The sequence below is a fragment of the Hemiscyllium ocellatum genome, chromosome 1, assembly GCF_020745735.1.
Source record: "Hemiscyllium ocellatum isolate sHemOce1 chromosome 1, sHemOce1.pat.X.cur, whole genome shotgun sequence".
In the NCBI taxonomy this organism is placed as follows: Eukaryota; Metazoa; Chordata; class Chondrichthyes; order Orectolobiformes; family Hemiscylliidae; genus Hemiscyllium; species Hemiscyllium ocellatum.
In genome coordinates, this window is record NC_083401.1 from 62,110,847 (window position 1) to 62,134,490 (window position 23,644).

Consider the following 23,644-nt stretch of genomic DNA (forward strand, 5'->3'; position numbering starts at 1 on the left):
GCTGGAATGGGTAAACCCTGGAGTGGAGTTTCGGGAAGGCTGGAATGGGTAAACCCTGGAGTGGAGTTTCGGGAAGGCTGGAATGGGTAAACCCTGGAGTGGAGTTTCGGGGAGGCTGGAATGGGTAAATCCTGGAGTGGAGTTTCGGGGAGGGCTGGAATGGGTAATGCCTGGAGTGGAGTTTCGGGGAGGCTGGAATGGGTAATGCCTGGAGTGGAGTTTCGGGGAGGCTGGAATGGGTAAACCCTGGAGTGGAGTTTCGGGGAGGCTGGAATGGGTAAAAACAATGACTGCAGATGCTGGAAACCAGTTTCTGGATTAGTGGTGTTGGAAGAGCACAGCAGTTCAGGCAGCATCTCTCCACGCTTCAGGCTCTCTGCCTTTATTCCTGATGAAGGGCTTTTGCCCGAAATGTTGATTTCACTGCTCCTTGGATGCTGCCTGAACTGATGTGCTCTTCCAGCACCACTAATCCTAGAATGGGTAAACCCTGGAGAGGGGGTTTCAGGGAGGCTGGAATGGGTAAACCCTGGATGGCGTTTTGGGAGGCTGGAATGGGTAAACCCTGGAGTGGAGTTTCGGGGAGGGCTGGAATGGGTAAACCCTGGAGTGGAGTTTCGGGAAGGCTGGAATGGGTAAATCCTGGAGTGGAGTTTCGGGGAGGCTGGAATGGGTAAACCCTGGAGTGGAATTTTGGGGAAGCTGGAATGGGTAATCCCTGAGTAAAGTTTTGGGGGCAAAAAAACCACAGATGCTGAAATCCAAGTAAACATGCAGGAGGCTGGAAGAACACAGAAGGCCAGGCAGCATCAGGAGGTGCAGAAGTTGACGTTTCAGGTGTAAGCCTTCATGTGTACAAAGTTAAAAATCACACAATAGATTATAGTCCAACAGGTTTAATTGGGAGCACACTAGCTTTCGGAGTGACGCTCCTTCATCAGGTGATTGTGGAGGGCTCGATCGTAACACAGAATTTATGCAAAAATTTGCAGTGTGATGTAACTGAAATTATACATTGAAAAATTGATTGTCTGTTCAGCCTTTCATCTGTTAGAATACAGTGATAGTTTCACTTCTTTCATGTGTAAATCACAAAACCCTTTTTAAAGTTGCTTTCTCGGGTTAGCTGCTAACAATGGTGATAGCTAGACAATATGTTGAAGGTGTTAGTCCCCTTTGTTCTCTGTCTATGACCTGATGTTTAAATTGATTCTAATCTAATAAGTGAGATACCAGTGTTTTACATAAATTCCTGCAGTTTTTGAGCTCAGAGTTCGACATGAATGTATGCAGTTTTTGAGCAAAGTGCAATGTAACTCTGCAATACAAATTCACCCCACAAAATATATGTGTGCATGTGGGTCTTTATCTGTCTGTGTGTGTCTGTCTGTCTGGGGTGGGGGTTGTGAGTGTGAGAAAGTGTGTGTGCATGTGTGTGTGTGTGTGTGTAGTGGATGCAGAGTGTCTTAAGCGTGTGAGCGTGGGAGTGTGTGTGTCTATAATGGTGTGTGTGGGTGTCTGTGTGCGCGTCTGTGTGTACCTGTGTCTGTGTACATGTACTATTACCACTAAATGACAAATCAACCCTGGGGTTCTATACTGAATAAATTTGACAGGCTCCTCTCCATGCAACCACCCATTAGGACCTAAATCTTAAATTCTGTCCTAGGACACAAAACCTGAAGATATTTTCTGGCTGTAATTCTGACCAGCTTTGTGACTAGTGCTGCTGGATCTGTTGTCCTTCAACTCTCTGAAGCAGACAGGCAGGAGGCTGGAAAAACACAGCAAGCCAGGCAGCATCAGGAGGTGGAGAAGTTGATATTTCGGGTGTAACCTTTCTTCAGGACTTAGGGTTGGTATAGGGGAAGCTGTAGACAAAGGGGGTGACGGGCACAGGATGGTGAAGTGGGGATAGATGAAGATAAGTAGAAGCTCTGACCTGGTTGGTCAATGGGAGGAATGAATTTGGTTGGTGGCAGGGAGGAGTGGAAGGGAGGGGGAAGGGCTGGGAAGGGAGGTTACTTGAAAATTAGAGAACTCAATGTTGAGTCTTCCGGGCTGTAGGCTGCCAAAGCAGCAGATGAGGTGTTATTCCTTCAATTTGCAGTGTAGTTTATTGTGGCAATGGAGGAGACCAAGGATGGTCATATTGGAAAGGGAGTGGGAAGGGGAATCAAAATGGGTGGTGACTCTGAGGTGGAATATCCACCTCAGTGAGGGGAGCTGAGGCAAAGGAAAGGGAGGGGAGAGGAAGGGATGAATCCTGTCTCCAATCAGTTAGCACCCTTTGGAGCTGTTGGCTGTCGGGCTACAATGGTCAATGGAGATGCATTTCCAACAGACTCTGAGTGTGTATTGTTAGGCTGAAAGCACCTAATGAGTTCTTGAAGATCTGATCACAATAAATACAAGAGGACATGTGCTTTTAAACACATATCAAATTTATTATCTTAATTGACTTAATATATATCCAAATAGCTATCTATTAGTTTCAAATACTTTATACATATGCAAACAAATGCATCTTACTGCCTTCTGCACAATGGGAACAGGCACTTGGAGCACTATTTCATGGCAATGGTCACAGAGTCATAGAGATGTACAGCACGGAAATAGATCCTTCAGTCCCACTTGTTCATACCAACCATCCAAACTTAATCTAATCCCATTTACCAGCACTTGGCCCATATCCCTCCAAACCCTACCTATTTATATACTGATCCACATGCCTTTTAAGTGCTGTAATTGTACCTCCAACACTTCCTCTGGTAGCTCATTCCATATGCGACCATCCTCTTTGTGAAAATGTTGCTCATTAGGTACTTTTTATATCTTTCCCCTCTCACCCTAAACTTATGCCCTCTAGTTCTGGATTCCCCCACCCCAGGGAATAGACCTTGCCAACTTGTCCAATCCATGCCCTCATGATTTTATAAACCTCTACAAGGTCACCCCTCAGCCTCCGGCGGTCCAGGGAAAACAGCCCCAGCCTATTCAGCCTCTCCTATAGCTTATATCCTCCAACCCTGGCAGCATCGTTGGAAACCTTTTCCGAACCCTTTCAAGTTTCACAACATCCTTCCGATAGGAAAGAGACCAGAATTGCACACAATATTCCAAAAGTGGCCTAACCAATGTCCTGTACAGCCATATCGTGACCTCCCAACTCCTGTACTCAATGCCCTGACCAATAATGGAAAGCATACCAACATTGCCTTCACAATCTACTTTCAAGGAATTATGAACCTTCAGTCCAAGGTCTCTTTGTTTAGCAACTCAGGATCTTACCATTAAGTATATAATTTCTGCTCTGATTTGCTTTTCCAAAATGCAGCAGCTCACATTTATCTAAATTAAAATCCATCTGCCACTCCTCAGCCCATTGGTATATCTGATCAAGATCCCATTGTACTCCAAGGTAATCTTCTTTGCTGTCCACTACATTTGCAAACTTATGAACCATACCTCGGGTGCTCGTTGTTGTGGTTCTGTTCGCCGAGCAGTAGTCTGGCTGTCAGTTCGGAAATGCTCTTGATATATGGTAGTGTGGCTAGTCTTTTGGGTTGCAGCATGTCCTCGTTCCGTTGTCTTCCCCTTAGGCATCTGTTGATGAAATTGCGCGGGTATCCGTTTTTGGTGAATACCTTGTATAGGTGTTCTTCTTCCTCTTTTTGCAGTTCTGGTGTACTGCAGTGTGTTGAGGCCCTTTTGAATAGTGTCCTGATGCAACTTTGTTTGTGTGTGTTGGGGTGGTTGCTTTCATAGTTCAGGACTTGGTCTGTGTGTGTGGCTTTTCTGTATACCTTCGTGCTGAATTCTCCATTCGGTGTTCTCTGTACCATCACGTCTAGGAATGGGCGCTGGTTGTCCTTCCTCTCTCGTGAATCGGATTCCTGTGAGTGTGGCGTTGATGATCCGGTGTGTGTTCTCTATTTCTGTGTTTTTAATGATTACAAAGGTGTCGTCCACATATCTGACCCATAGTTTGGGTTGTATTTGCGGTAAGACTGTTTGTTCTAACCTTTGCATTACTGCTTCTGCTATGAGTCCAGAGATCGTTGAGCCCATGGGTGTTCCGTTGATTTGTTCATATATCTGGTTGTTGAATGTGAAGTGTGTTGTGAGGCACAGGTTCAGTAGTTTAAGTATGCCGTCTTTGTTAATAGGTTCAACGTCCTGTTGTCTGTTCTGTATGTCCAGCAGTTTGGATATTGTTTCTCTGGCTAGGGTTTTGTCGATAGAGGTGAACAGTGCCGTTACATCGAATGAGACCATGGTTTCTTCCTTGTCTATGTGTATATTTCTGATGATGTCCAAGAATTCTTGTGTTGACTGTATAGAGTGTCTGGATCCGCTAACCAGGTGTTTGAGTTTCTGCTGTAGCTCTTTAGCCAGTTTGTGTGATGGTGTCCCTGGTAGTGATACTATGGGTCTGAGTGGGATGTCTGGTTTGTGTACTTTAGGTAGTCCATAGAATCTGGGGGTGTTGTTGCTTTCTGGTTTCATTCTTTGTAGGTCAGACCTGGTTACCTGTCCGTTTTTTTGTAGATTCCTCAGTGTGTTGTTTATCCTATTGGTGAGCTGTGGGTGGGATCAGACACCATCTTTTGGTAGGTGTTATAAAATCCCTTTAGATTCTTCTTAACCTATTTACCAAAGCTATCTCATGTCCCATTTCTACCCTCCTGATTTCCCTTTTAAGTATACTCCTACTGCCTTGTGCGGATTCACTACTGTGTCAGGTAGCAATTAGGTTTCTTTCTCTCTCACTCACTGACCATGTGGTTGCTGCCTTTTTCCTGCTTTTAAAAGTGCTGTTGTTTTGATCTTTTATCCCAAAGTTCCAAAACAATGCAACAGCATATAAAACAGTAATTGCCGCTCCTGAAATTTGAGGAAATTACCTCCAACTCCTTAAATACCTCAAAAAAAGGAATAGCTCTAATAGCCACAATTTTTTCCCCATCCTCCATCTTGGATTACCCAGAATCCTTCTCACGAACCTCAGCCTAATGTTGAAAATCCAGTGAAAATTTTTCAATTTAACTGCCCATTATAAGAAAGTAAGACCCACATTTGAGCCTTCAAATCTTTCCAGAGTAAAATATTTGGAAAGGATAACTTTCTATGTGTAGCCACTATTATAATATTGGAAAGATGGCAATCAACTTGCGCACAGTAAGGTTTCACAAACCGCAATGTAATAATGACTCAAATCTGTTTTCGAGGGATAAATATTGACCAGGATAACTTACCTGCTCTCCTTTTGTAAAGTCCAATAGGATATTTTACATCTCAACTCAATCTTTCTTTCATTCTCCTAATGTCCCTGAGGTTTTTTTTCTCTCTCTTTGCCTAATTTTACTCATTCTGTTTCCTTCCCAGTTGTTTCTGTTTCTTTCTTTCTTTCAATTTTAAATCTAATTAGTTAACTCGATAGACTTTTGCTCGTATCATTCATCACTGTCCCAGATTCCCCATTGACTTTGCCAAACAGTTACCAACTTGTGTTACATCAATTTGTGTTATAAAATCTCGAGTGGATAGTTGAAGAAAGAGAAAACTCTAGTAAAGGGGCATGCCGAGAGATGCCCCGCACTGGCAAATTCTAGACCAAGTTGATACAAAAGCAACATTGAACCAAAAATTTGTGCATTGTCACATGCAATTATAGTGGTGTCGGTTAGCCTAGTTGGGCTGGCTTGTGATGTTAATAGTACAGGTTTAATTCCTGCTCTGGCTGAGGTTATCATGAAGTTCTGTCTTCTCAACCTCATACCCTACCTCAGGTTAACTTTATTACCTGTTATCTCTCTCTCTCTCTCTCTAACAAGACATTGGGTCTGTGACAATTTTACCTTTATCTCAATCAACTGTACTTTTGATAATTAGATTATAATTAGCACTAATAGATTGTGAAAAGGTTAGAGGGCAGTAAACTCAATGCTTTTAATAAGATTCTTTGAAAAATTGTATTATTATGATATCTCTGTTAATTTTTCAGTGTCAATAACACTATATAACTCTGATAGTGGTCAAATTGGCAGCAGGAAGAGCATAAAAGCTGAAAATGATCATATAAATTAACTATTCTATCTAGTTACATCACACTATAAATTTGCTATAAAATTCTGTGTGTTAGGATTGAGTCCTCCACTCCCACCTGATGAAGGAGCGACACTCTGAAAGCTAGTGTGCTTCTAATTAAATCTGTTGGACTATAACCTGGTTTTATGTGATTTTTAACTTTGTACACTCCATCCAACACTGGCATCTTCAAATCATGACTATTATATCTAAGCATTGATTCAATCTCTGAATAGAATTATAAAGTACTTTCATGATTTATTCCATCTGAACTTCTATGAGGTTATTGCTAGGTAATCAATTTCACTGTCAATTTGCTAACATTTAATTAATAAATCTATTACTGAAGGCTTTATGAATTTAACAGTAGCGAGCTCATGATTCCACCTGTTTAAATTGAAAGTGGCCTACAATTAACTGCTGCATTGGTGGATATATAATAGTGAATCAATTGTTCAACACTTGGGAATTTAGAAATAATTCATCAGTTTTCAAGAATTTATGCATAATATTTACTGGTTTATCTCAACATGTTGATTAAATTAGCTAATTCTGTGCTAATTTCATTTGACAGTCATCTGCTGTTCTCAAGGACATTTTATCCAACCATTGAGAATAGGATCTGCAAACATCAGCTCAACATCAAAAGACAAATGGTAGTAATAATGTTCACCACTTATTTGTTTAAGGACAATAAGGTCTGTGACACACACCAGTTCACTGGTGGTCATTTTATTTATTTTGAAGATACATTTGAATAGATTATAGGTCAGATAGACTATCACCTGCTGTTAACAGATACAGTTAGATATTAAGCATTGTCAATTATTTGTATCAAACTATAAGTAGGATAGGCACATATCCATAATGCAATTTAAATTAACTAACTGCAATAGTACCTCAGTTAAAATTAGGTGATTCAATCATTTAATACTTCTATTTGTTATTAAAATGTTTGCAAATAGCTTAATGAGGACCAAACCAAAATATCTTCATATACTTCTGGATACTGTCCATAATAAGGCAGATTGGAATTTAAAATTAACACGTATAGTCAGTAACAATTTCAAATCTTGTTGTGTACAACCAACTCTTTACTCAACAAATGAAAGGACAGTTGTGATCTTCACAAATACACCAAAATCTTGGAATAAAATAACAAAGGAGGAAGTCAATCTTGAATCATTGTGTCTGTGATTGTTCTCTTGAAGAGTTAATTGATTATTCCTACTCTACTGCTATTTTCCCATTGCCCAGAAATGTGTACTTCTCAAGTACCTATCTAATTCCTTTATAAAAATAATGAATCAACCTGCTTTTGCCATTCAATAAAAACTGAAAGAACTGCAGATGTTGTAATCAGACACAAAAATAGAAGTTGCTCAAATAGCTCACCAGGCCTGGTAGCATCTGTGAAGAGAAATCAAAGTTAGCATTTGGGTCCAGTGACCCTTCATCAGAACTGATGGTCGCTAGGAAAATGTCAGTGTGTATGCAAAGATAGAGTGGTGGGGGGGTAGTTGAGGAGTAAACGATAAGTAGGGTTAGAGCCTAAAACAAGAGAAGAACAGTCGACAAACAAAGGAGCCGATAATGATCTGGCTGTAATGAGGCAGATAGTGGCTAACAATAGGTAGCATGTAATAGCAGACTATGTTCTGGTGTGTGTGGTAGGGGATTAGGACATGGGGGAGTTCAGACCCTAAAATTATTGAACTCGATATTGAATCCGGAGGACTGCAAGTTCCCCAAGTGGAAAATGAGGTGTTGTTCTTTCAGCTTGTTCCCTGACCAACATCTCTGTCTCGGGCTTGCTGCAGTGCTCCAGTGAAGCTCAATGCAGGCTGGATGAGCAATGGCTCATTTTCCACTTGGGGGACCCTACAGCCATCTAGCCAACTGACAGACCTGGGTGTATATGTGCACAGACCATTAAAAGTAATTGGTCAGATGAAGAGATATAGTATTTCATTTGATTTTGATTTGATTAATTATTGTCATGTACTGAGATATAGTAAAAAGCATTGTTTTGCATACTGACCAGACAAATTATACCTTACATGAGTGCATCAGGGTAATAGAACAAAGTGCAGAATATAGTGTTACAGCTACAGGAAGGTGCAGAGAAAGATCAACTCCAATATGTGAGAGATCTGTTCATAACAGTGGGGAAGAAGCTGTTCTTAAATCTGTTGATAAGTAGTTTCAAACCTTTGAATCTGCTGCCAGATGGAAGAGGGTGGTAGAGAGTATAACTGGGATGGAAGATATCTTTGATTATATTGGCTGCTTTCCCAAAGCAGCAAGAAGTGTAGATAGAATCAATGTGATAAAGGCTGATTTTCATGATGGACTGGGCTGTGTTCACAACTCGCTACAATTTCTTGCAGCTTTGGGCACAGTAGTTGCCATACTAAGCTGTGATGCATCTGGATAGGATGCTTTCTAAATTGGTAAAACTTATTGTTAAAATGCCAAATTTCTTTAACCTTCTGAGGAAGTAACGGCATTGGTGTGCTTTCTTGACTGTGGTGTCAATGTGGATGGACTAGGATAGATTGCTGGTGATATTTACTTCAAGGAAATTGAAGCTCTCGATCTCCTCCACCTCAGCACTATTGATAGAGACACGGGTGTGTCCTCCACTCTGCTTCCTGAAGTCAATGACCAGCCCTTTCGTTTTGCTGACATTGAGGGAGGATGGTCTTTACACCATTCAACTAAGTTGCATATCTCTTTCCTGTAATTTGTCTTGTTGCTGTATTCACAGTAGACATTTGCTAGGTTTGATGCCTGTATGGATAAGTAGCCTTGGTTCACAATGGAAGAGTGGGCACTAGGTAGCAGAGGACTGATAACATTTATGAACTGTACCTGCCCATCAACTCCTTTATATGTCAGCAATTGCAAATGAAGAAGAGGTGAAAAGCTGACTGAAAGAATACAACAATATTTGTAATTGCTGGAATATGGGAGTCCATCCACTGGGTTGGAAGATGCAGCAGTATAGAAATCTTCCGGGAATGTCGTACTCTCAAGCTGGTTTCCAATGCAAGTAATAACACCACAGGTACTGTAGTCCAGATCAAATCCATGGTATTGTGGGCAAATGATAGAACTACAGAAGCAGCAAAGTGGAAAAGTGCATTTTTTTTATTCTTTAAGGGGATGTGGTCTTCACTGGCTGGGCCAGCACTATTGCCCATTCCTAGTTGCCCTTGAGAAAATGGTGGTGAGCTGCCTTCTTGAACTGTTGCAGTCCATTTGGTTTAGGTACACTCATGATGCAACTAGGGAGGGAGTTCCAGGATTTTGACCTGACGACAGTTCAGGGACAGTGATATATTTTCAAGTCAAGATTGTCTTGGACAGGAACTTGCCAGTAGTTGGGTTCCCAGGTGCTGATGCCCATATCCTTCAAGATGGTAATGATCAGGAGTTTCAAACATGCTGTCAAAGGAGCCATGGTGAATTTCCCTGGTACCTTGTATATGGTACACACTGCTCCTCCTGTGTCTCAGTTGTGTTGGGGGTTTTGTGGATGTGGTGTCAATTACAAGCATCTGCTTTGTTTTGGATGGTGTCGAACTTCTTGAGTGTTATTGGAGCTGCACCCTGACTTGTGCCTTGCAGAGGATGAGCAGGCTTTGGGAAGTCAGATGGTGAGTTATTTGCATAGTCCTCTTTCACATTGAGGATACCCTCCATCATGTAATATGTTATTATTATAATGCTGCACAGGTTAGATTTCAAAAAGATCTAGCAACTTTCCACTTTGCTGCTCCTGGAGTCCTATCATTTTCCCACAATGCTAGATTACAGTACCCGAGGTGTTATTACCTGCACTGGAAACCAGTTTGAAAGTACTACATTCCTGGAAAATTTCTATATTGCTGCATCTTTCCACCCTGCTGGATGGACTCCCAATTACCATCATCTTTGTCTCTAGCTGCAAAGTATTTAACCACAATCTGTAAACTCATGGCTCATCGTATCCCCAACTTTACCATTATCATCAAGCCAGGGTGTCAATCCTAGTTCAATGAAAAATGTGGGAGGGCACTCCAAGAATGGTGTCATACCTACATAAAAATGAAGTATCATTTTATTCTCTAGAATGGGAGGATAAAATGATGACCAAAGTCTTCACCAACACAGAGGGTTTTAGGATTAAGATTTTGAAAATATTGGGATGGAGAGAAAACGGCACAAGGCCTAGATTTGCTAATGTTAGATTTTATTATCTCTCACTAGAGCATATCGCATCTCTACATGACAATTCTAGGATATTGGGTAATGAGTGCGGAAGATGCATATAGTCACTGGTCGACTGGGGAAGGTAGAGTAGTCCTTTTGGAGTAATGAAGTAATGATAAACCTCACTGCTTTGATTTTCTCAGATTTTTCCATGTGATTCGGTCTGCTTTTGGTCAAGGAAAATTATGTTGAAGCTGTACAGGACATTGGTGAGGCCTCTTCTGGTGTATTGTGTCCAGTTCTGGTCACCCTGTTATAGGATGGATATTGTTAAGCTGGAGATTAGATTTACCATGAGCCCTTGTTCTTTCCTGAAGAAGGGTTCATGCCTGAAACGTCGATTCTCCTGCTCCTTGGATGCTACCTGACCTGCTGTGCTTTTCCAGCAGCACATTTTCAGCTTTTACCAGAATGTTGCCAGGAATGGAAAGGTTTGAGTTATGGGGAGAGGCTGAATATGCTGGGACATTTTCACTGGAGCAAAGGAGGTTGAGGGGTGATATTATAGAGGTTTATAAAGTTACAAGTATTAGCATCATTGAGCTGTACAGCTTGGAAACAACTGTCCTACCCGGCCATGCCAACCAGATATCCTAACCTAATCTAGTCCCATTTGCCAACATTTCATAGAGTCATAGAGATGTACAGCACGGAAACACACCCTTCGGTCCAACTTGTCCATGCTGACCAGATATCCCAACCCAATCTAGTCCCACCTGCCAGTACCTGGCTCATATCCCTCCAAACCCCTCTTATTCATATATCCATCTAGATGCCTTTTAAATGTTGCAATTGTACCAGCCTCCACCACTTCCTCTGGTAGCTCATTCCATACATGTACCACTCTGAGTGAAAAAATTGCCCCGTAAGTCTCTTTTATATCTTTCCCCTCTCACCCTAAACCTATGCCCTCTAGTTCTAGGCTCCCCCATCCTAGGGAAAATACCTTGTCTATTTATCCTATCCATGCCACTCATGATTTTATAAACTTCTATGAGGTCACCCCTCAGCCTCCGATGCTCCAGGGAAAACAGTCCCAGCCTGTTCAGCCTCTCCCTATAGCTCAAATCCTCCAACACCGGCAACATCCTTGTAAATCTTTTCTGAACCCTTTCAAGTTTCACAACATCCTTCCTATAGGAGGGAGACCAGAATTGAACACAGTATTCCAATAGTGATGAATGGCAGGTGTCATTTCCCTAGGGTGGAAGATTTCAAGATTAAGGGATATACTTTTAAGATGAGACGAGAAAGATATAAAAAGGCATGGGGGCATTTTTTGTTTTTACAGAGAGAGTGGCTCATGTGTGGAATAAACCACAGGCAGGTAATACTAATTTAATTTAAGATTATGGTTGGCATGGCTGGTTGGACAAAAAGGTCCGTTTCCGTGCTCAATGACTATCTAAATAATTCTAGATGTTAACAATGCCAACTTTTTATAATAACAGTTAGACAAATGATTCCATTGACTTACATGGGAAGTGAGTGGTTGATTTCTAAAAATCCAGTGTCCATCTCAATAGAAGCATTATAATCAGAGCAACAAACATCAAGATCAATCATAAACTGACATAAATAAATTTATTAATATATTATAGAATAGCATCATACTTACAGCAGGAATATTTACATTTTAAATAACACTTAAAAAACGCATTATTGATAGATAGGTTCCAACACAAACTAATTTCTTGAACAGTAAAACAAGAAAGAAATGATACCATAGCACCATTTTGTTGACCATGGCTACTCTGAACAATTCCTTATGTGCAATACTGCATGAATATATCATTGCAACACTCCCTTATTGCCCAGCCTTCTAACTGATGCAATAAAATAAAAACATGATAACCATTTCACACCAATCAACCCACCTACTATGATCGCACTTATACGCCTCACAAAAAAGGTGCACTAAAAAAAACCTACCACAGGCAGACCCATTACCCTCTCATATATTCTTATTTAATAATAAAAGAATTGTAGTGTATTGGAAAATAATGGTAGCATTCCACTGGAAGATAAACCACAATAGATTCCGCACATTAACTCAGTCATTGGCAAGAATAATATCCCTGTATTTCCCAAGACAGTACCAAACACATTCATGTTTCCAGTTTATGAATATACATTGTTAGGTAACAGTCCAAATAACACCATGTTGAAGAATATCACTGGCAGCAGCAGATATCCCAATGGTAGCAGCTGAGAGCCATCTGAGAGTAATTGGTAATATTTGTGATCTTCCTTTAAGTCTCTTCTAATATCTGATGTAGAAAGGAAAGGAAATGAAATGTTAAGCACACAGAACTCAATCTTCAAGCATGAACATCAAATTGAAAAAATCCTGATGTGTAACATTCTGCTTGTCTTACTTCAGTGCACCTTTGCACTTACATATTGAAGCCTTAGGTGAAAGGAGTTCTAACCTGCAAATGTTATGTATTACTCTCGACAATTTATGTTTGCTTTCTGTCAACACTTCACCTGAGAGTCCAACAGAGGGTAAAGACTTGGTTGTTTGATCAAGGGCTTATGCCCGAAACGTCGAATTTCCTGTTCCTTGGATGCTGCCTGACCTGCTGCACTTTTCCAGCAACACATTTTCAGCAGTGTTTGATCAAAGGTCTGGATTACATTTTTAATTAATTTGTAATTAGTGGAGAGTAAGGCCACCAATAGGACCTACAAAATGTACACTGATTTTCTAGAGTTCTTCTTATTCTTTAAAAAAAACTTCTGATCCTAATTTCCAGGCGATGATGACGAATGTTAACTGAACCACCTTCTCGGACCAACATATGAATCAGTAACAAAAGTAGGCCACCTGGCCTCTCAAGCCTGCTCTACCTTCAGTAAGATCATGGCTGACCTAATTATTCCACATTCCTGTCTTTCACTGATAACCTCTCACCCCTTACTTATCAAGGGTCTTCCTACTTCTGCTTTAAAAACAGTGATGGACTCTGCTTACACCACTTTGAGGATGGGAGTTTCAAAGACTCATGATCTCCTGAGAGAATGTTCCCTGCCTTATACACATCACCTCTTGTGGTATTACCTAATATGGTGATGTAACGTCCAAAAATGAACCTTCCAGCTCAGCGAGCAAACCTACATCCAGAATCTCAACCTGAGCTACAAATCTTCTCAAAACTCGATGTGACTTCTTATTTATAAAAAGTTACTCCGATTCTAAATTCTCCCACAAAAGGAAATATTCCCTCCACACCTATCCTCATATTAAGAACCCTCATGAGCTCATATGTTTCAATGAAGTCACCTTACTCTTTTGAGCTCCCATAAATACAAGCCTAATCTGTCCAAGCAATCCTCATTAGAGAAATTGCCCATTGTCCAAACATCAATTACTCCAAAGTGTCTAAGATCCATTCTGTCTTTATCCAACATCCATGAACTTTACCGTGAATTGTAATTTAACTGAATTGTAAATCTTGACAGAAACAAAACATTGGTCAAATTTTTCCTCCTCAGTTTCAGAGATGCTGAAAACAATGTAGAACATTCACTTATACAGGAAGTGGCATAGACCAAAAGGTATAATGTCCTCTTCAACAAAGGCCATGCTTTTAAAATCAGATTGAGTTACGTTCTTAAAATATTAACAAAAGATGTAAGAAATCTAAAGTTAAAAATAGAAAATGTAAAGAACTTCAAAATGAAGTCTTCATATTAATGAAGTATTACATTCTTTGTCTTTAATGAGAATTTGAAATTGCTTTCTTATTCTGCAGGTACAGAACTAACAAGAACACTTGTTTACTTCACCTTGTTCTTTTGAGATGTAGGTATCACTGATAAAGCCAATCTTTGCTGCCCCTCTCTGATTGCCTTTGATCTGAGTAGCTTGCTAAGGTACTTTAAAGGACAGTTAAGACCCAACCATATTGTTGTGGGTCTGGAGTCATATGTAGGTCAGACCAGGTAAGGATGGCAGATTTCATATGAACAAGCAGCAGGAATATGCCATTCAGTGCCTCAAACTCTTTCTGTCATCAATAAGGTCATGACTGATCTGATTGTAACCTCAAATACACATTCTCATCTACCTTGACAAACTTTCACCCCTTACTAAACAAGAATCTACATGCCTCTGACTTAAAATATTCAAGGACCACTTTGTGAGGAAAAGCGTTCTGAAGACACATGACCCTACATACAAGAAGTGGTAGAAATTTGGAGCACTCCGCAACAAATGGCGACAGATTGTCATAAATTGTAAATTTGTCTTCAACATATTCTTATTATCCCAAGTTATTATGAACGTATGAATTAGGAGCAGGAGTAGACACTCAGTCCCTTGAGTCTCCTCCTCTATTCAGTAAGATCATGCTGATCTGATTATTCCACATACTCTCAATAACTTTTCACTTCCTCCACTTTTAAGCAATCAAAGGCAAGGATACGTATATGGGATTAGGTCATATATCAGCCATGATCTAATTGGAGAACAGCTGAGAGAACCTGAGAGGACAGGTCTACTCCTGTCTTTATGTTCCTACCCCAAAAATAAATTTCATGTCAGCTGTCAAAACACAGAAACAGGACTGGGTTTATACTATGGGAGTCACAGCTTGAAATTGGTTTCCAGCACATTCTGTGCTTCTGTGGGACACGGGTACACAGAATCCATAATGTAAGTCAAGGATTATAAATCAGCAGTGACATTAACTTTTGTCTGATCAAGTAAGTGATAGCAGTGAGCAGTGTATTCTGTATTACCTACCTTTTGTATGCATTCGATCTTTCCACCTTAGATCTACTTTAATATTCCATGTCTTTATGTTTTCCAGCAGTGATTTTCTGAGCTGACACTTGGTGGGATTCCATACCATTGATACTTATTTGAAAGCTTCAGCCTTTGCTCTTTATTCTAAATCCTTACTAGTGGAAGAATCATTCGGTCTCCATCATGTGAAGCCCTTTCATTATATTAAACATTTCAATCAGTTAACATTTTAATCCTCCTTCCAACTCTTGTGCATAAAACCTGTTTAATGATTACTTGTTATGGGAAATTTCCATCATCTAAGGCATCTCCCTGATGAAAATTCAATGAACTTCCTCCAAGATCAATAATTCCTCCCACTGGGAGGGTGCTTAAAGGAATAACTCGTCTAGAATCAAGCTGGAAGCTACGCTTTCTATTATTAACAGCTCTTTCACTTGTTCACTAGTGCCAAGCAACTTTGTAATTATATTAACCACCGTATATACTGAAGTAATAGTCGATCTCATGTAAACATCGACCCCCTATGTTTGTCCAAATAACCTGGAATTTTCTCGTGTAAAAGTCAACCCCAGTTCTTCACAGATAACAGATCAATGCTTATGAGTCAGTGTGCAGGCTGTCACATTCCGCTCCAGTATTCCAGTCTGCCGGTTGTTGTGCTCTGCTCCCAGTCTTCCAGTCCGCTAGCTGTTGTGTTCCACTCTGGGTTTTCAAAATTACCAAAATTCATCTTTTTTTCCCTTTATTCATTTAGAGAATTGGGCTTCTGCTAATGATATGGTATGAATTTTGACAGGCATGAATTTCAGCCCCTCAAAAGTAGTATTCATGTAATAGTGGATGCCATAAATTTAAAAAGTAGTCAAAAAATTTCACTATTACTTAAGTATATATGGCATTTATCTTTATGCCGGTGAGAAAAGGCTCAAAATTGCTGATCCAGGAAGTTCCTTTCTAATAGCACAGTAGGTGTTCCTACACCCCAAGGACAATATGAAGATGGTTCACTACCATCTTCTCCTGTTGAAGAGTCTATGCTCAAAACATCGATTCTCCTACTCCTCGGATGCTGCCTGACCTGCTGTGCTTTTCCAGCGCTGCATGTTTTGACCTCACCATCTTCTCAAGAAAACTAAAAATGGATAACAAATATTGGTTTGCAAAGCAATGCCCATATCTCATAAATGACTAATTAAAAAAAAACAGGGAAATGTTGCCATTACAACAGGATTTTATACTGCAATTTCTATAAGGCCCCTGTTACAAGACATTGCATATTTCTTACCACAGTTATCTTGTGATCCTTGAATGCAGTGCAAGATTCCAAAGCTACATCGACACCAAGTACAATTTTTGGGTATCCATGCTCCTTCAGGAATACTGCCACAATTCCTGTCAGAGATAAACATGGAAACCATTCAGGAAACTATAACCACATACACATAATTATTAGATACAAGGTAAAGGCTACTTCTCAAGAAATAAGACTTTAACTTGCTACCACATCACCACCCCCAACTCCCAAAGCCTGATACATCCTGAACTGGGAAGTGATTCACACTTGGTATGAACTTGGATAGTCCTCACCCATATTGCATTATTAATACATGAATCTAATCAGCAATTGTCAGCAAAAATCCTAGAAAATCTAATCCTGGAACTCCCATTCTAACAGCACTATAAGTGTTTGTATACACAAGGATTTAGCGGTTCATGAAGGGAGCTCACCACCAATCTCTCAACAGCAATCAGAGACGGAGAAAGTGAGGACTGCAGATGCTGGAAATCAGAGTCAAAAAGTGTGACATTGGAAAAGCTCAGGCAGCATCCAAGGAGCAGAAAAGTCAATGTTTTCGGCATTTCATCAGCAATTGGTGATGGGCAACAAATATTGTCGAGGGTTTTCCTTAGGTAAAGACAAATAGTAGCAAATTAAATGTTGATCAGATAATTCAGCTCAAATCTGGACTTTGAAGTCTGTTGAAGGGCTTATGCCCGGAACGTCGAATCTCCTGTTCCTTGGATGCTGCCTGACCTGCTGCGCTTTAACCAGCAACACATTTTCAGCTCTGATCTCCAGCATCTGCAGTCCTCACTTTTTACTTTGAAGTCTGTTACCTTTATTCGCTGGGCCAAAACCAACCAGGCTATTGATAGAATCTCATATGATCTCATTAAATTTACTGAGATTAACCTTTAATGGTATAATCAATATGTTTTACAAGAGATTTTTCAAAAAAAAAACATATTAATAATAGCAAATGTTATGTTGCATTTACATGGAGAATGAATGGAATAACATCAGATAGCGAGGATCCCAGGACTAAGGGTCCCTAACTCAATAGAACTTAGTATAAAACCAGGCATCTTTCAAATTTGAATGGTTCAGTATAATTTTGAAATGCTTTCTCCTGAAATATGTAACATGTGTGGCTGTTAATCATTTAAGATTTACCCAACTGACCAAACTTCAGACTTTACATTGACAATAAATATTGGCAAGTTGGTCCATTGTGGAAGAAACTCTAACTATGTCTGATACTCTGTGTGAGGTACCAGTGTGTGTTTTGCTCCTGAACTTGTGGGGTCATCCAAATAGGCACATTCCAATGTTACTCACTTATCATATAAACCTGAGGAGGTGGAAGGGAGTAGTCACTGAATAAGCAGCATGGATCAAAACTGTATTTTTTCCATTCATTTAACTTTTTAAAATTTATTGACATATTTTATTTCATAAACTGGAGCTCTGCAACCAATTGTAGTGCTTCTTAATCATTACTCCAGCAGAAATCAGCGAAGTCTGGCTATTGAGGGAGTGCAGCATATTCTGGCTATTGAGGGAGTGTTAGCGTAGGTTCACAATGTCAACTCCTGGAAAGGTGGGACTACCTTACACTGAAAGACTGGAGTGACTGGGCTTGTATACCCTTGAGTTTAGAAGACTGAGAGGGGATCTGGTTGAGACATATAAGATTATTAAAGGATTGGACACTCTGGAGGCAGGAAACATGTTTCCGCTGATGGGCGAGTGCCGAACCAGAGGACACAGCTTAAAAATACGGGGTAGACCATTTAGGACAGAGATGAGGAGAAACTTCTTCACCCAGAGAGTGGTGGCTGTGTGGAATGCTCTGCCCCAGAGGGCAGTGGAGGCCCGGTCTCTGGATTCATTTAAGAAAGAATTGGATAGAGCTCTCAAAGATAGTGGAATCAAGGGTTATGGAGATAAGGTAGGAACATGATACTAATTAACGATGATCAGCCATGATCATATTGAATGGTGGTGCAAGCTCGAAGGGCAGAATGGCCTACTCCTGCACCTATTGTCTATTGTCTAAGTCAGTACAGTCTGGGATCTGCCACATTCCTGGTCCGTGTAATTCACTCAAACTTCATCTATGAGCAATTGGGATAAATGCGGTTCTTAAATCTGAATCTTACCTAATACGTTCATCGTATTCACAGTTTCTCCCCAGGAAGTGTTTTGGGCAAACGCAGAAACTCCCCAGTACACACGTACCTCCATTCTGACAACAATTCCTGTTCAATTTGCTACCTGGGGAAAGAAAAATAAATCATAAAATAAAATTTTATGAAATGTTGAGTCCTATATCTCAACATTTGAAACTGATAACTAAGTGTTTGATAAAAATCACAACAGACATAAGATTTCTATTAGAAATTTTAGTGACAGTTGTGTATTTATGTGTATTCTAATCTATACATATTTCTGCAAACACTTATAGAGCTAAGTTTGAACCCAATGGCTGTGTTGCTATATGCAATATAGAACTGGGTCATACAGGTTATAGATATTATCACATTGACTATTTGCTTTCTTCAGATGACAGGATGTTATCATGAATCCATCGGACTGTCAGTGCTTTCAGTTCAGTCAAGTGACTACTTTTAGAAGCAAAATAAATCAACATAAAAACTTGCCATGATTAGTATTGGGGAATTAAACAATTTATTTTAAACAAAACTCAAGCTATCTACAGTCAAGCCTCTTGAATATATGGGTCTACATGTCTGCTGCTATAAACCCCAACAATTGACCTTACCTGGCATGGCTACAATTTGGATTAGGGAGATGGCAAAGAGAGAGGAGGTGGGGGTGACTGCCCTTGGCAGGGCAGCATTTGATCAAGTGCGGCATCAAGGAGCCCATTAAACTGGTGTCAATGGTAATCAGGTGAAAGGTCTCCACTTGCTGGAGACATGCCTGACATAAAAGAATATGGTTGTGGTTGTTGGGAGAAAGTTGTGTCAGCTTCAGAACATCTCAGCAGAAGTTCCTCAGGATAATGTCCTATTTGCAACCATTTTCAGCTGCTTCATCAATGACTTTCATTCCATCATAGAGTCAGAAGTAAGAATGTTTGCTGAAATTGTACAATGTTCAGTACCATTCACAAATCCTCAGAACTGAAGCAGACTGTGTCCATATACAGCTAAACCTGTACAATATCTAAGCTTGGGCTGAGATGTGACAAGGAATATTTATGCCCCATAAATTCCAGGAAATGATTATCTTTAGCAGGAGAGAACCTAATCATCAACTTTTGACATTCAATGGCATTACCATCACTGAAGCCCACATTATATAAATCGTAAGGAATTCTAGTGACTAGAAACTGTCCAGAACAGCCATATACACAAATAGGGCAGAGGCTGGGAATTCTGTGACAGGTAACTTACCTCCTGTCCCCTGAGTGCTTGTCAACCATACCATGACGAGTACTGCTCCAACAACACGCAAGAAGGTTGACAACACTCGGAACAAAACAGCTCTCTTGATTGACATCCTTTCCAACACCTTTTACATCAGTCCCTTCACCACTGATGCACACTGACAGCAGTATATACCATCTATCTCAGCCTTGAATATTCTTAACACAGCATTGACAGCCCTCTGCGGTAAAGAAATCCACAAATCCACAGAATCCACCTTCTGAGAGAGAAATTCCTTCATTTCTATGTTACTCTGAGAGTATGTCCTCTGGTCCTGGACTCCTGGCATGTGGACCAAAATGTAAAATTGAAATTTGGTAAACGAATATCTTTTTAAAATTAAAGTAAGCGTGATTTGAATATTTACTGTTGGTGAACTAGACACCAATTTAGTTCAAGCAAATTCAAACTGTGGCCTAAGGGACATGCAGTCTACAGCTCTAGTGATTTACTCCACAAAGCATAAGTAACATAGTCCTATATATATTAATTTTTTTCTTAGTTGCTGTTCTAATATTGTGGACCTGAAGATTTTATAAAAAAAGTTTTTCTGCTATTTTGTGGTAGCACACTGCCTCTCAGTTAAACTGTTGTGAAACTAAGGCCCATCAGATCCCTGAAAGCTTAATCCAAAAACCTCAGTGCACTACTGAAGGAGATGACAAAAAATGTCACCTTTCATGTGAAATGTTAAGTTGAAGTTCTATCCACACTTTCTGGTGGATATAAAAGACCCCAAAGGCATTATTTGAAGAAAAGCAAGAAAATTCTCCCTACTACACTGGTTGAAATCCATTCTTGAATAACATCATGAAACATTTTGGAGCTCCCCCTTGGCCATTGGTAAAATAAACAGAGCTTTTTGGGTCCAATGTCAAGTTCAACCAAGGAATCCTCTTGCAATCTTGTTAATATATACCTGACCTTAAAATTATCATTAATCTTCATAAACAATCACAGCATAGTAAAATGCCAACCCACACAAATACCTCTCTTCTCTTTATTTTAAGAGTTTATAACACATTATTAATCCAAACATTAACACATTTCTGTCGGCACATAGGATAAAGAGATGGTTCAGCATTTTCTGATTTTACTACAGTTGGATTGAAAAGTTGGAATTATGATCAGTTTGGTCAGTGGTTCCTTTGAACTAATAGTTTGATGGTTAAAATGTTATCAGGAGTACTGTAGTTAAGTATAACTCACTTACAGCTAAAACTATCAAAATGGTCTTTTCGGGCAATAATTCAGTTATATCTAGATTACACATATATTTTAGATGCAAATGAAGACAAAACTCCAGGCCACAATCTGACCATTCATGTTTGTTGCAGCTTGTTATATGCTAAAATGGCCTGCATTCCCCTACATTACAACAATGATTACACTTCAGACCTACTTCATTGGCTGGACAATGCTTTGGAATGCCTTTAGTTCATGAATAGTGCCATACAAATGAAAAATGTTTCTTCCATCATTGGTGAAAAATTTCTGAATCAGGTCTGCAACTGGATTCATCCTGAGATATGAATGTTAAAATTAATCTTTATAAGCGGTCAACACAATTCTACAGCCAGGTGAGGCATGCAAACTAAAAGCATGGATACACCAGACGCAGCAAATTTTCAAAAAGTAGATTAAATTGAAGCAGATTGGGGAGAATGGCCATGCAGTCAGTGTCATTGTGAAGCAGTCTGGGAAGAGTATCAGTCATAAAGGTGTGCAGCACAGAAAAATACATTTCAGTTCAACTTGTCCATGCCAGATATCCTAAATTAATCTAGTCCTATTGCAAGTATTTGGTCCATATCCATCCAAACCCTTCCTACTCATATACCCATTCAGATGCCTTTTCAACATTGTAATTATACCAGCCTCCACCACTTCCTCTGGTAATTCATTCAATACTCTCTGCTTGAAAAAGTTGCCCCTTAAGTCATTTTTAAATCTTTCTCCTCTCATCTTAAACCTATGCCCTCTAGTTTTGGACTCCCCTACCCTGGGAAAAGACCTTGGCTATTCACCCTATCCATGCCCCTCATGATTTTATAAACTTCTAAAGGGTCACCCCTCATTCTCCGACACTAGGGAAAATAGCCCCAGCATATTCAGCCTCTCCCTATAGCTAAAGCCCTCTAAAACTAACAGGCTTGTAAATTTTTTCTGAACCCTTACAAGCTTAACAACATCTTGCCTATAGCAAGGGGACCAGAAATGAACGCAGTATTCCAAAAGTGGCCTCATCAATGTCCTTTACCGCTGCGACATGACCTCCCAACTCCTGTATTCAATGCATTGACCAACAAAGGCAAGCAAATCAAATGCCTTCTTCACTACCCTGTCTACCTGCGACTCCACTTTCAATGGACTGTGAACCTGCATCCCAAGGTCTCTTTATTTGGCAACACTCCCCAGGACCTTACCATTAAGTGTATAAGTCCTGCCCTGATTTGCCTTTCCAAAAAGCAGCCCTTCACATATATCTAGATTCCTTGCAGTCAGTGTCACTGTGAAGCAGTCTGGGATGGGTGTCCTTGCAGTGGGTGTGTGTTGTATAGAGCCTTTTGCTGAGTCCAATGGAAGGATACGAGTCCAAGAGGGGTGGTTATTCCAGGCAGCAGAGACCTGCAGGTTGGAGCCTCCCTGAACATGAACAATGTCGTCGTTTTCTGCTCAGATCTGATGTCAGTGCGCAGACTCATGAATATCTATTACCAGGTTGAACTAGTCCCGGGAGCCAAGGTAAATCGAGGCCATGTTCTGTAGGAACTGGGCTGACCGATCTTTTATCCCCTTCACCATCAGGACAGATTATCTATGATGAGCATTTGATTCAGAGGGGTCAGGAACACGTGCAAAATCTTGGAGGAGCACATTGCCAAGGTGAAGCAGGAAATGGTCTTTTGGGAACAGCACTCCCTCTCCATTGTGGATAAAAACCTGGTCATCAGATGTGAGGCACTCTCTTTGTTGTTGCACAGGTCTGGCCCATTCCCTGAAAATTGCGCTGTCACAGTCACCAGAGTCATCTTCCAGTTCGTCTGGAGGCCTAACATGGACCATCTTTCCAGGGTTTCCATGTACAAAACTCTACATAAATGGGTGTTGGAATGAAAGATGCTCTTTGGTCTGCCCACAACTTGTTGGTCTTCCAGAACAAGAAATTGACCTTAACCACTGTTGCAGACTGGCACATTCCAAGGTCCTGAAGGATGCATTAAAGCTTGGGCAACTAATGTAAACGCACACACAGCAGGGAAAGACCACTGACTGAGGTCTTCTTCTGAACTTAAATGGGGGTCCGTTCAGTTATTGCAACCTCCTGGTGCCTCAAATCCATGTAAAGTAGGATGTTGGAAGAACACAGCAAGCGAGGCAATATCACGAGGTGGAGAAGTCATCGTTTCTGGTGTAACCCTTCTTTAGAACTGGAGGCAGGTGTGCAGAAAGCTGTAGATAAAGGGGTTGGCAGAGCCAGGGGGGTGAAGTGGGGATAGGTGAAGACAGTGTTACGGACTAAGCCAAATCACTCAAAACATTCATAAGCAGACAACCCAGACCGTAATTTTGCTATTTGTTTTGATAAGTGTACAGTGAAAATTACCCGGAGTAAGTTAGCTAGGTTGACTACCAGGTTTTAAAACAGACAAAAATTTATGCACAAAATTATTGGATGAAACACAAAGAACAGAATATAGAATACCCCTAGAACTCAGTCTATTCAAACTAGACTTCATTATGCTGTTCTGAAAATACACAACAGTCCCAATAAAGAAACCCCTTAAACACAGAGTAAAACTG

At 40.3% G+C, this 23,644-nt stretch overlaps 1 protein-coding gene across 1 annotated transcript in view; it reads right to left on the reverse strand.

Annotated features, from left to right (window-relative positions):
* Nucleotides 1-12,060: 12,060 nt before the first annotated feature.
* Nucleotides 12,061-23,644, reverse strand: part of tdgf1 (teratocarcinoma-derived growth factor 1) — a 28,993-nt gene continuing 17,409 nt past the window's right edge. The window contains exons 4-6 of the mRNA XM_060842249.1: nucleotides 18,548-18,662; nucleotides 16,389-16,495; nucleotides 12,061-12,617 (exon numbers count right to left, since the gene is read on the reverse strand). Coding sequence (XP_060698232.1) covers nucleotides 12,469-12,617; nucleotides 16,389-16,495; nucleotides 18,548-18,662 — 371 coding nt within the window. The 3' untranslated portion in view covers nucleotides 12,061-12,468. The remainder of the gene's footprint in view (nucleotides 12,618-16,388; nucleotides 16,496-18,547; nucleotides 18,663-23,644) is intronic.